Below are 11814 nucleotides of genomic sequence, written 5' to 3' on the forward strand. Positions count from 1 at the left end.
ATTAACTTCTTGTTAAACCAACCACAGTGTCATATTTATAAAATGCTTTTCAGCGAAAGCATACCTAGCCCAGAACATACCTAGCCCAGAACATAGCCCAGTTGACAAATTATTACAAACAGTAACCAGCCAAGCAGAAGAGTTACAAAACTCAGAAATGGAGATAAAATGAATCACTTACCTTTGATGATCTTCATATGGCGGTAATCAGAAGACATTCATTTACTCAATAAATGTTCCTTTTGTTCGATGAAGTCTCTTTATATCCAAAAACCTCAGTTTTGTGAGCGCGTTTTCTTCAGTAATCCACAGGCTCAAACTCAGTCAAAACAATCAGACAAAAAATCCAAATTGTATCCGTAAAGTTCATAGAAACATGTCAAACGATGTTTATATTCAATCCTCAGGTTGTTTTTTAGCCTAAAAGATCTATAATATTTCAACCGGACAATAACGTCGTCAATATAAAAGGTAAACAAGAAATGCACATGAGCCTGAAAAAACTCTGCGTCACGTTAGGGTCCACTCCTTCAGACTGGTCTTACTCCTTCATTTATAAGAATACAAGCCTGAAACGATTTCTAAAGACTTGACATCTAGTGGAAGGCATAGGAACTGTAAATCGAGTCCTAAGTCAATGGATTGAATAGAAAACTACAAAAAAATGGCATTGAATAGAAAACTACAAAACCAACAACAAAAAAACGACTTCCTGAATGGATTTTTCTCAGGTTTTCACCTGCTAAATCAGTTCTGTTATACTCACAGACACTATTTTAACTTTACAGTTTTGGAAACTTTAGTGTTTTCTATCACAATCTATCAGTTATATGCATATCATATCTTCTGGGCCCAAGTAGCAGACCGTTTAATTTGGGCATGCTTTTCATCTAAAATTCCGAATGCTGCCCCCTACCCTAGGAGAGGTTAACTAACCTCCAGACGAGCTTCAATGCCACACAACTCTCCTTCCGTGGCCTCCAACTGCTCTTAAACGCAAATAAAACGAAATGCATGCTATTCAACCGATCATTGCCCGCACCTGCCCGCCCATCCAGCATCACTACTCTGGACGGCTCTGACTTAGAATACGTGGATAACTACAAATACCTAGGTGTCTGGCCAGACTGTAAACTCTCCTTCCAGACTCACATTAAGCATCTCCAATCAATAATTCAATCTAGAATCGGCTTCCTATTTCGCAACAAAGTCTCCTTCACTCATGCTGCCAAACATACCCTCGTAAAACTGACCATCCTACCGATCCTTGAATTCGGCGATGTCATCTATAAAATAGCCACCAACACTCTACTCAGCAAACCTGTTGTAGTCTATCACAGTGCCACCCGTTTTGTCACCAAAGCCCCATATACTACCCACCACTGCGACCTGTACGCTCTCGTTGGCTGGCCCTCGCTTCATACTCGTCACCAAACCCACTGGCTACAGGTTTTCTACAAGTCTCTGCTAGGTAAAGCCCCGTCCTATCTCAGCTCCCTGGTCACCATAGCAGCACCCACTCATAGCACACGCTCCAGCAGGTATATCTCACTGGTCACCCCCAAAGCCAATTCCTCCTTTGGTCGCCTTTCCTTCCAGTTCTCTGCTGCCATTGACTGGAACGAACTGCAAAAATCACTGAAGCTGGAGATTCCCATCTCCCTCACTAGCTTTAAGAACCAGCTGTCAGGGCAAATCACAGATCACTGCACCTGTTCATAGCCCATCTGTATACAGCCCATCTATCTACCTCATTCCTATACTGTATTTATTTATTTTGCACCACAGTATCTCTACTTGCACATCCATCTTTTGCACATCTACCATTCCAGTGTTTAATTGCCATATTGTAATTACTTCGCCACCATGGCCTATTTATTGCCTTAACTCCCTTATTTGACCTTATTTGCACTCACTGTATATAGATTTTGTTTTCTTTTTTTCTACTGTATTATTGACTGTATGTTTTGTTCATTCCATGTGTAACTCTGTGTTGTTGTATGTGTCGAACTGCTATGCTTTATCTTGGCCAGGTCGCAGTTGTAAATGAGAACTTGTTCTCAACTAGCTTACCTGGTTAAATAAAAGTGAAATTAACAAATAAAATAAAAATGAGTCAATTTAGAAGCTTCTTAAGCCATGACATTTTCTGGAATTTTCCAAGCTGTTTAACGGCACAGTCAACTTTGTGTATGTAAACTTCTGATCCACTGGAATTGTGATACAGTAAATTATAAGTGAAATAATCTGTCTGTAAACATCGTCGTCGCCGGCCTATTAGCTGCCATCGATTCCCTTTCCGTTTGTTTTGGTTATTGGTTAATTGGGTACACCTGTTTTGTATTAGGGTTTGTTTGTAGGGTATTTAAGGGCACTAGGCCCACTGGGTATTTGTGCGGGCTTGTTTTTTTGTTACTCTGTGTTTGATGGTGTGATTTATTTTGTGTCTTTATTCTCCGGTCTATTTTGTCCTGTTTGGACTGGCAACTTATATACGCCCTGTGTGTTGGCGTGACCGTTTTGTTGTGCTGGTGAATAAATTTGACAAACGACTGAACCCTGCTCTCTGCGCCTGATTCCACCCACCACTCCTAGTTGATTGTAACAGAGTGGTTGAAAAACTAGATTTAATAACTCCAACCTAAGTGTATGTAAACTTCCAACTTCAACTGTAGGTGCACCACAGAAGTCCCCTCAAAGCCTGCCATTGACTATGTACAGACCAAGCTTGCGACAGAGCTGCAGGAGTTGTGACCCGCTTTTGTTGGTTGCTTTGTCATAGTTGTGTCTATGGGGGCATATTGGGGAGGGGATGCTGTCACCTCTAGGTAGGTGTTCGTCTCCCTGTGTTCTCTTTCTCTCTGAAATTTCAGTGGAAGTTAAATAGTAGTTCAAAACTAAAGCTCACGAGTCATACAGAAAACAGCTATATGAATACAGCTGTATGAACTGTGCAACAGTTTTTTACTCAATTTGGACTTGAGTTGTTCCTAAATGCATTTGTGTCTGTTTTTGGGCTATGCATTATTGTTTCTATGGATCATGTGGTAGAGACTATAATACATACATACATACATACATACATACCCACTACATTTAGCCAGTGCTAAGGATTTTTGGCACTACTTTAACTTAACCCCGCAAGTGTGAGAACAGGGTTCATATTAACCCATGACTTTAATGTTGTTTTTATACAAGATGTAGCCTTCTTGACCACGTCTCCTGGATTAAATAGAGGTTCCATAGATTTTCTCTGTAATTCAAACCCTGAGTGTAAATTACCTTGTTTCCATAGACAGCCAAATAGCCCTCCTTCCCTGCCCATTTCTTGAGGTCAGTGACCTTGATGGGGTGATGAGGCGAGGACGCCCGGAAGGGACTGTAGAAGGGACTGATGTCGTTGCCGCTGTTGGAGCTAAAGAGGATGAGGAGGGTCATCAGGAGGAAGATGGCTCCGAAGATCACCATCTTCTGGCTCTGAGGCCCTTGCTGCCAAAGATAGGGGGAACCATTGATATAATATACATCAATGTTCGTGGTGTGTTGTCTGTCAATATTAGTCTCTTGTGACAGACTGTTACATAAATGTATTTAGTAGCTGACTAGCATGTACACTGTATTTGGTTCTGGGTGCCGAGATCAATGTTAGTGCTTTGTTGTCTATCTGGTTTATAGTAATGAAAAACAACCTCTAAAAGGCAGTTCAAATAACAGTTGCCATTCTGAGAGGAACTCATTTGTGTCAAGTTCAGGTTTATTTACCATCTTTACACATAATGTGACCAAATGCTTTTACAAAACATACAGATAGGCCTATTATGCACAGTGCATCAGTAATAATATTTGATAACTAATTTGACAAGAACAACAAAAAAAACATTTTAAGTGAGAGTATATCAACGCTCAGAATGATTTTACCTTTTCAACAAGCCTCATCCCCATGCTTCCAAGTCAGGCTGAGCTACATTGCATGTTCTGTGCTTTTCTGGTCACCACCCCTGTCAAGAGGCAGATGTTCCATAGTGAATACACGCTAAATTGGTTCAGGCTGCTATGTTGTATACTTAAAGTCAATAGGTAGTTTAACAAAACGTCACAATAAGTTGTTTTCCGTTCGATTTGCCTTCTCCGCTAAAACCATTGACAACTGCTTGCTGTTGTTAAATAAATGTTAACTATTTGGCTGTAATATCATCACCCCTTGAAGAGCATTGTCAGACCTACACATTTCCAATTATTCCATGCAAAACAAATGCGCACATTTAGCTATACCAGAGTTATACAGCAAGTTACTGCATCATTTTCATGATTAGTAAACATCAATTGATCATGTCATTTCAGATACGTAAAGGTAGCTTCACGATATCTCTCAATATTGGCTACCATTATTTTGATATTTGAGTGATATAAAATAAAAGTGAACTATACCTGACAAGTATGCATGGTTTAGGTTAATTTCAAATATTTTTTGGTCTGCCTGTCAAGCAGCAGAAGGGAGCATTTGCCATGGGACGGTTAGCTGATGTTTACTTTGCAAGCTACCGCAGGTAGAAACTTTGTACAGTTGGCTAAACGTGTAGCTAGTGTGGTAGGTAGACCTAATGTACTTTCCCCCCCAACCATTGTAGGCCTACAAAGCGAAAATCGCTAACATATTCCCCTTTTCAACCGTTTTTAAGAGTGTTAGATTGTGATTGCTGCTGACAGACATGATATACCAATATAGTCTATATTTATTGATGGACCCTGCCAAAATGGTTAGCTAAACACAGATCAGGTCAATATGGCTGGATAGCTAGCTAGTTAGTTAGTCAACAAGCGAACTTTTGGAGTTAAACTAGATGAGTATATCCAAATATTGTTTGATTTGCTTGCCATCTATACTGATAACTTTACCAGGAGGATGATGATTTACAGATATCAAGCTCTTTCTCAAAACCTAATCTCTGACCGGGAAAATACAGATTCAGGTTGGATATTCGCCTGTAGTCTTCTTTACGTTCACCAACAGCAGTTAGGGACCGTCAACATAGTGACAAATATTATTTTTCAAATTTCAATGGATCTTTAACCATTATTCCTAAAAGTTTAAAAACTGGTTCTAGCTAACCTGATGGCATAGATACACATTGCACACACTTTTTTTTTGTCAATTTACATCTCACGCTATTTTAAATGATTTATTTACATTTTTTAATTTCAATAGCTCCTTGGTCATGTGACCTACTGACTTCAAACAATGTTCAGAATGTACACTCAGTGGGCCTACACATTGCACAACCTTTAGTTTGTCCATTTTCATCTCACACAGTTTTACATGAATGTTCAAGGTTTTCAGTGTTTCTAATTTCAATAGCTCCTTGGTCATGTGCCTTACTGACCTCGAACAAGGTTCAGAATGTCTACACATCCCACACCCTTTAGTTTGTCCATTTTCATCTCACTCAATTTTACATTAATTTTCAATGTTTCTAATTTCAATAGATCCTTAGTAATGTGACCTACTGGACTCAAACAAGGTTCAGAATGTCCAGGGAATACCCTTGTATATTACACACCCTTTAGTTTGTCCATTTTCATCGCACACGATTTTACATACATTTTTCAAACTTTATCATTTCAATAGCTCCTTGGTAATGTGACCTACTGACCTCAAACTACTTTCAGAATGTCCATGAACTGGCGGAGACGGGCGCCGCGAGTCATCCAGTGCGGTAATGCGGCCGATCCCGGATAAGCTGGCGGGTGCTTCGGGGAGAGTTCTCTTTTCTTTGTGAAGGGCAGGGCACCCTGAAATGGGTTCGCCCAAGAGAGAGGGGGCCCAAGCCCTGGAAAGCGTTGCGGTTTCGGCGGCATCTGGTGAGCTCTCCCTGGCCCTTGGAAATCCGTGGGAGAGGGTGTAAATCTCACGCCGGGGCGTACCCATATCCGCAGCGGGTCTCCAAGGTGAACAGCCTCTGGCATGTTATAACAATGTAGGTAAGGGAAGTTGGCAAAAAAGATCTGTAACTTCAGGATAAGGATTGGCTCTAAAATGTATGTAAAAACGTGTGAGATGAAAATAGACAAACTAAAGGTTGTGCAATGTGTAGGCCCACTGAGTGTACATTGTGCACCTTGTTTGACGTCAGTAGGTCACATGACCAAGGAGATATTGACATTTGAATGTAAAAAAAAAAAAACGTCTTTACTTTGTTTACGCTCCCTAACTAATTCAACTAGGAATAAAAATGCTGGTCAAATAAGACCTGTGCAATGTTGTGGGCAATTTTTCCAACCTCATGACAATAGCTTTCAAGTGGTTTGAAAGCTATTGAGGTTTGAATGCGCGAATATCCAACCTGAAACTTATTTTTACCTCGGTTAATCACTGATGAAGCAAGCTAAATTATGTTGTTTTCTTTGCTAGGATGCCAAACATTTATTTAAAGGGGACCTATGCAGAAATCGCTCCGCCACTTCCTGGTTGCAAACATTCTAATAGTTTGCCTATTTTCATTCTAAGTGACAAAACAAGCATTTGTAGAGAATCAATGTATGAAGCTGGGGTACAAAACCGAAAATAAAAGAAAAATGTTTATTTTTTAAGAACGGGAAGCATAGTAGTTGTCAATAGTTCGAGCGGAGATGGGGGTGTCCTTGCCCCCCAGAAGCCAAATCAAACGTACAATAGCCTATTGTGACGTTTAATTTAAAACGACCTATAAGAATCCTATGATATGGTAGCAATGAAAATTAATCACAATTGTCTCAGAATAATGTCTTGTGGTTATCGGCATATTGCATACTAAAATGCATTCTCAAGAATTTGACAACCACAATCTTTATTTTCTTGCGTTTTTCTGTTATTCCAACTGATGTCCAACATCTGGGCCCTATGCGTTTGACAGTGGCTCATGAAAACCAACACCTCCGGTTTAAATAAAAAGGAATATCTATTGCACATATTTAATTTGAGCGCACTGGCACAACTGTAATTATAAGCCTATCAAAACTTAAATATACAAATTCAATAGAATAAGCTATTGGGGGACATGACAATATTCTGGCCCAGACCTAAACCCGTTGTCTCACTGCTAACGTTGGCTATCGGACATGACTCGTGTTGACACCATAAATAGCTTTATTCTAAGCCATAATAGCGGGAAATGGCTGTCATTCAACAATTTCTGTAGAATAATGATTAAATGAAATGAATACGAGGTTTGCTTACCAATTCGTTTTTTATCCATATGAGATCTGTGCATCATTGACGTTTGATCTGTCGGCGCGTCCCCCATCTCCCTAAACCATCGTAGGAGGGGACTCGCTTGCGTCATCAAAATTTCAGCGCCGCAGTGAAAATTATTATTAGGAACTTAATAAATCATTTAGAGAAGACACAAAGGCCTGTATTTGAAAATGGACATAGTTAATTTCAGTGTTGTGAAAACCAGACACCTTCAGAATAAACTAGATAAACACCACAATACTGTAAACATTTATAATACATTTCTTTGGAATCAGACAACATCATTAAGTAATTTAAAAAGGCAGGTAAAGAGCATTTCATATTTCCTAAAAGAGAGCACTATAGGGATTTTCAATTTAACATGATTGTAGCATTGTCAAGCTTTGTAAATATCATCATTAAGACCATCAGAATATAAGGCATATCAGACCTTATATAAAAGTAACATTAAACCATTTACCATTTGTCAAGCAACAACATTTTTTGTTTAAAGTCAACATGTGTATAATGTCAGACAAAAATAGGAAGTTAAAGAAAAAGGCACACTTTTTGGGGGTGAGTCTCTACTCATAACATGTCAAATCGTTCCATTGGCCTCTGCAAAAACCAATCAAATCAGCTAAATAGTTTCTCTTTGCTATCAGATAGTCACTTTCTCTGATAGTAAATGACCAGCACATTATTATATTTCAGTGACACTAAATTCATGATTCTTGTTACATTTGAACCATAACATAATAAATATATGTAAAAGTTTGAAATGTTGTTAAGACTAAACTCTGATAGGAAAGCACAACAATGTTTCATTACATTGAAATACATGGGCATATAGCAGTGAACAGGGAAAAACATAATACGTTGCTGAACATTCAGTCAGTGCATCATAAAAGCTACATTAAATGACAAAACATTGGATCTTAAGAGTGCAGAAATGAAAAGGCATAATTATGACAAACAAACAACGAAGGCATCAAGTTTGTTCAAACACTAAAAATCTTATTTGATTTGGCATCACTAGACCTACCAATAGCATTTTTAATTTAATAGTGGTTAGAATTCTGTACTTTAGACATAGGCTAAAGGTCTAAAATTAGAAATATGAGCACTTTGACCAATGTAAAAAAATTGGCAGTTTGATGCTTGACTATGGAATACAATGTTTTGAACACCATTTAGGCTGTCATAAATATTATAATTAATACTGCAGCCCCATGAAGGAGTAAGATCATTTGACTCTCATACTGCACAGAATTCCGCAACGGGGTCATACGGGGGTCAGAGGTCAACAAAGATTTTTAAAAGTCACCAGGCACAACACTCAGGGGTCATGTTTCCTCTCCTGCAGGTTCCAGGAAGGGTGTTTGAACTCCACCCTGTGGTGCAAGGCCCATCGGGCATAGATGGCCTTCTCGGTAATGAAGCGATGGCCGCCACGACTTGCGTGCTCGTGCATCCGGTACATGCGGCACTCGTCCATCCGGCTTCCCTCGTAGTAGTGGTAAGGAGCAACACTGTGATCGGCACGGCTTCAGAGAAGCATGAAAGGGGTGTGGTTAATTGTAAAATACAGCCAATCAATCCCAATAGCTCTAAGTACAATGTGGTGTAACACAAAACAGTGTAATATAAGGCAAGTTGACGGCTAGTTCAGGGTTCCTATTTATTTTATTCAAATTTAATTTGTCTCAAAACAGAATAAATGTGCTATTGGGCAGGTAGTTGCTTCCACATCTTTTTCAAATAACTCACCTGCAGAAGTTATCGTCGATCATCCCATAGACGTGAATACTGTCACACATGTCCATGGCCAGGATCATGGTGAAGAAACCAGTGCTGAGAAAAGCACCTGAATTCATTCTGAAACAGAGAAAACTTATAATAATAAGAATAGCAACATAGCCAACTTGGCCGTGTTCATTTCGGCACCAAACAGAAGAAAACGGACTGAAAAAGTAATAGACTACCTGGACTTGACCCTTGTACCCTAATTAACATGACCCCTGAGTGCTTGGCAAGGACATTATTTACCTGTTTTTCCCTGTCTCGTTCTGAAAAACACTGTCACAGTACTGGATCTTCTCCCGAGTCACCATGTATATTTTGACCTGCGGGTACTTCGTGGCCATCTTCATCAAGGCATTAAAAACACGCCCTTTCCCATCCTGCCTCATGTTCCGCTCAGGACCCCAGAACACGTAGGTGGTGTCCGCAGAGTGCCTGAAGTAATAGCTCTCGTTTTTAATCAGCAGGGGAACACTGGTGTGCGATACGACCCTCAGACTGGTTCTGCTCCCTACGTCTCTCTCATAGCCCAGCGTGGGGGCGTTGTTCATGCGGATCACACACCCCATTTGGTCAATCTCCTCTCTGAGACTTGCCCCCTGCATCTGGCCCGAGCTGGACACCAAGGCACACTGGCGGCAGTGCATCTTCAGAAACTGGAGGGAGAGAATAGGGCATAAAATCACATGAGGTGAAAATGTATTAATGTGTTTACATCAACATATAGTTTGTGTTTCTTTCTGGCTGAAGGTGTTGGCAAGTGGAACAAGGCATGGGTTGTGTTCATTAGGCACCAAAAAATAAAGAAAATAGAATGAAATAGAGAGGGACTACCTGGGCTTGACCAATGGAAATGCTCATTTTAATTCTCTGTTGCAAAACACAACGCAGACCTCTGCAAATCAACAGCTCACCTGATCCCTCCTGCCAGGGGTGATCCTGAGGTATCCTTGGAGACCAATGTTGACCATGCTGTTGGACCCATCTGATCTGGTCATGTGGACGTACCATAACAACACTGACAGTGTTACAATAACTAGACAAATCCAGTGGAACCTCTGTTGACATCAGATGAACAGGTTAAAAAACTGTAGTCAGTGTGCATAGGAAGTAAATGTTACTGTAATAATGATGAGGAGTAGGAAACAAGATGTCATGTTTACCTGAGACTTCATATCTATTAGAGACCTCTGGCCCCGCCCCTAATGGATTTCATCACAATTGGTGGGAAATAAGTTGGGTATCTCACCTGTTGAATAAAAACGTCTACCGTTAATTTGACAACTGATGTGTAATCAATAGCACATTTAAAACCAGTGTAGGGGGGTCAACTTCAGTTGGTCGAAATGACTGACATGATAACCAATCGAACCGCGTTAGCTAGCTAGTTAACGTTAACTATCATCATTACCAATATTTTGCCATAACATGATGGCAGCTAATTCAGTGCCAAAAAGGAAATCAATTAACAGAAACGTTGACCAAACGAATAACCGACTGTCTGTAATTATTATAATACGTTAACATGGAATAAGAAGATACATGTTAAGCTAACTAACCTAGTATTTCCTTTATTGTGAGTGATGGTGTTACCCATATTATGTTCCGTCAGTGACCAGAACCTGGATAGCTTAGTTCCTGATATTGGACACATTTTATTACTGGAAAGATATTTCAGGGAATGAAAGATGTAACGAATACAATGCAGTAATATAATGATTTAAAAGCATATATCCTCCTCTAAAAGTTAATATTATGGAAAACCAAATTATTTCTATCCTTCATACTAGTCAATTATTTCTATCCTCCATACTAGTCAAGACATCCCTTTCATCATACTCCCGAGTGGCGCAGCGGTCTAAAGCACTGCATCTCAGTGCAAGAGGTGACACTATAGTCTCTGGTTGATTGGGAGACCCATAGAGCGGCGCCCAGCTGCGTCCAGGGTAGGTCGTAATTGTAAATACGAATTTATTCTTAACTGACTTGCCTAATTAAATTAAATTAATGAGCAGCAGGCAGATTATCTTTATTGGTTGCAGCACAAGCATCACCAACATTTTTAGCATTTTAACCAACGCTAACCTTAACCTAATTATTCTAACCTGCGGAGTAAGTTTTCCTAACCTGCTCCGAAATGTCAATAGCACTCGCCAGCATGTAACTTCCTAAAAAAGCGGAAATGAGTTACTTCTGGTTCGTTCAGCCATTCCAATGGGGAAAATGAATGCGAAAAGAATAGGGGTTGGGGATAAACGCTGAAAATAAGGTTAACGCAGGCTTAGGATATCTTATACGTTTTGTTATATAACATAGTATCAGTCAGTGATCTTTATGAATTATGATGCCTTTCATGTGCTTAAAAAAATCCTACATAAATGCTTCAAAATTCACAAAAAGCAACGTTAGCTGATGAGTATGTAATTACTATTGCTCTTTATTCTGGTTAATTATGACATAAACTGCCGTTATCCCATCTAGTCAAAACCCACCACCACCAATACGAACACCAGCACTGGGAACAGTTTATGTCTACACACTACACTTAAGACAGGAGTAGATATTTATCTCACAAGACCTAAAACAGAACTGGCTTTTTATGCAAAGATCCAACTCTGACAACACAATTGTATGTTTAAAAATAAATAAACAATCCGTTACTAATGTTAAACATGTGAATACTTTAACGCTATTGATCCATTTTTGGATGAAACGTTTTGACTTTTCACCTAACTTTTGCCATGGAACAAGCAAGAGTCAGGCCCCAATCTTTGATACGATTGGATATCCAATGTACACCC

General features: G+C 39.6%; 2 protein-coding genes across 7 annotated transcripts in view; both read right to left on the reverse strand.

Annotated features, from left to right (window-relative positions):
• The window catches only part of st6galnac6 (ST6 (alpha-N-acetyl-neuraminyl-2,3-beta-galactosyl-1,3)-N-acetylgalactosaminide alpha-2,6-sialyltransferase 6), a 21426-nt gene extending 14070 nt beyond the window's left edge, over positions 1-7356 (reverse strand). The window contains exons 1-3 of one of the 4 annotated variants that reach the window (XM_020457197.2): positions 4897-5040; positions 3919-3998; positions 3283-3489 (exon numbers count right to left, since the gene is read on the reverse strand). In XM_020457197.2, the coding sequence (XP_020312786.1) occupies positions 3283-3489; positions 3919-3942 (231 nt within the window). In that variant the 5' untranslated portion in view covers positions 3943-3998; positions 4897-5040. Of the gene's footprint in view, positions 1-3282; positions 3490-3918; positions 3999-4428; positions 4680-4896; positions 5041-7213 lie in introns of those variants that run through there. The other 3 variants (XM_020457198.2, XM_020457201.2, XM_020457199.2) reach the window with 3 other exon arrangements.
• A 111-nt stretch (positions 7357-7467) lies between these two features.
• st6galnac4 (ST6 (alpha-N-acetyl-neuraminyl-2,3-beta-galactosyl-1,3)-N-acetylgalactosaminide alpha-2,6-sialyltransferase 4) lies at positions 7468-11177 on the reverse strand. 3 transcript variants are annotated; one of them, XM_031802709.1, is made up of 6 exons: positions 11141-11177; positions 10177-10262; positions 9928-10071; positions 9260-9669; positions 8981-9088; positions 7468-8757 (listed from the first exon to the last, which is right to left on the reverse strand). In XM_031802709.1, exons 2-6 carry the CDS (start codon positions 10186-10188, stop codon positions 8550-8552), a joined length of 882 nt encoding a protein of 293 aa, XP_031658569.1. In that variant the 5' UTR covers positions 10189-10262; positions 11141-11177; the 3' UTR covers positions 7468-8549. The 3 variants fall into 3 exon arrangements, with proteins under 3 accessions (XP_031658569.1, XP_020312791.1, XP_020312792.1); XM_020457202.2 differs by lacking the exon at positions 11141-11177 and adding an exon at positions 10573-10810; XM_020457203.2 differs by lacking the exon at positions 11141-11177 and adding an exon at positions 10425-10491.
• Positions 11178-11814: the final 637 nt, after the last annotated feature.

This window comes from Oncorhynchus kisutch, linkage group LG23 (assembly GCF_002021735.2).
Source record: "Oncorhynchus kisutch isolate 150728-3 linkage group LG23, Okis_V2, whole genome shotgun sequence".
In the NCBI taxonomy this organism is placed as follows: Eukaryota; Metazoa; Chordata; class Actinopteri; order Salmoniformes; family Salmonidae; genus Oncorhynchus; species Oncorhynchus kisutch.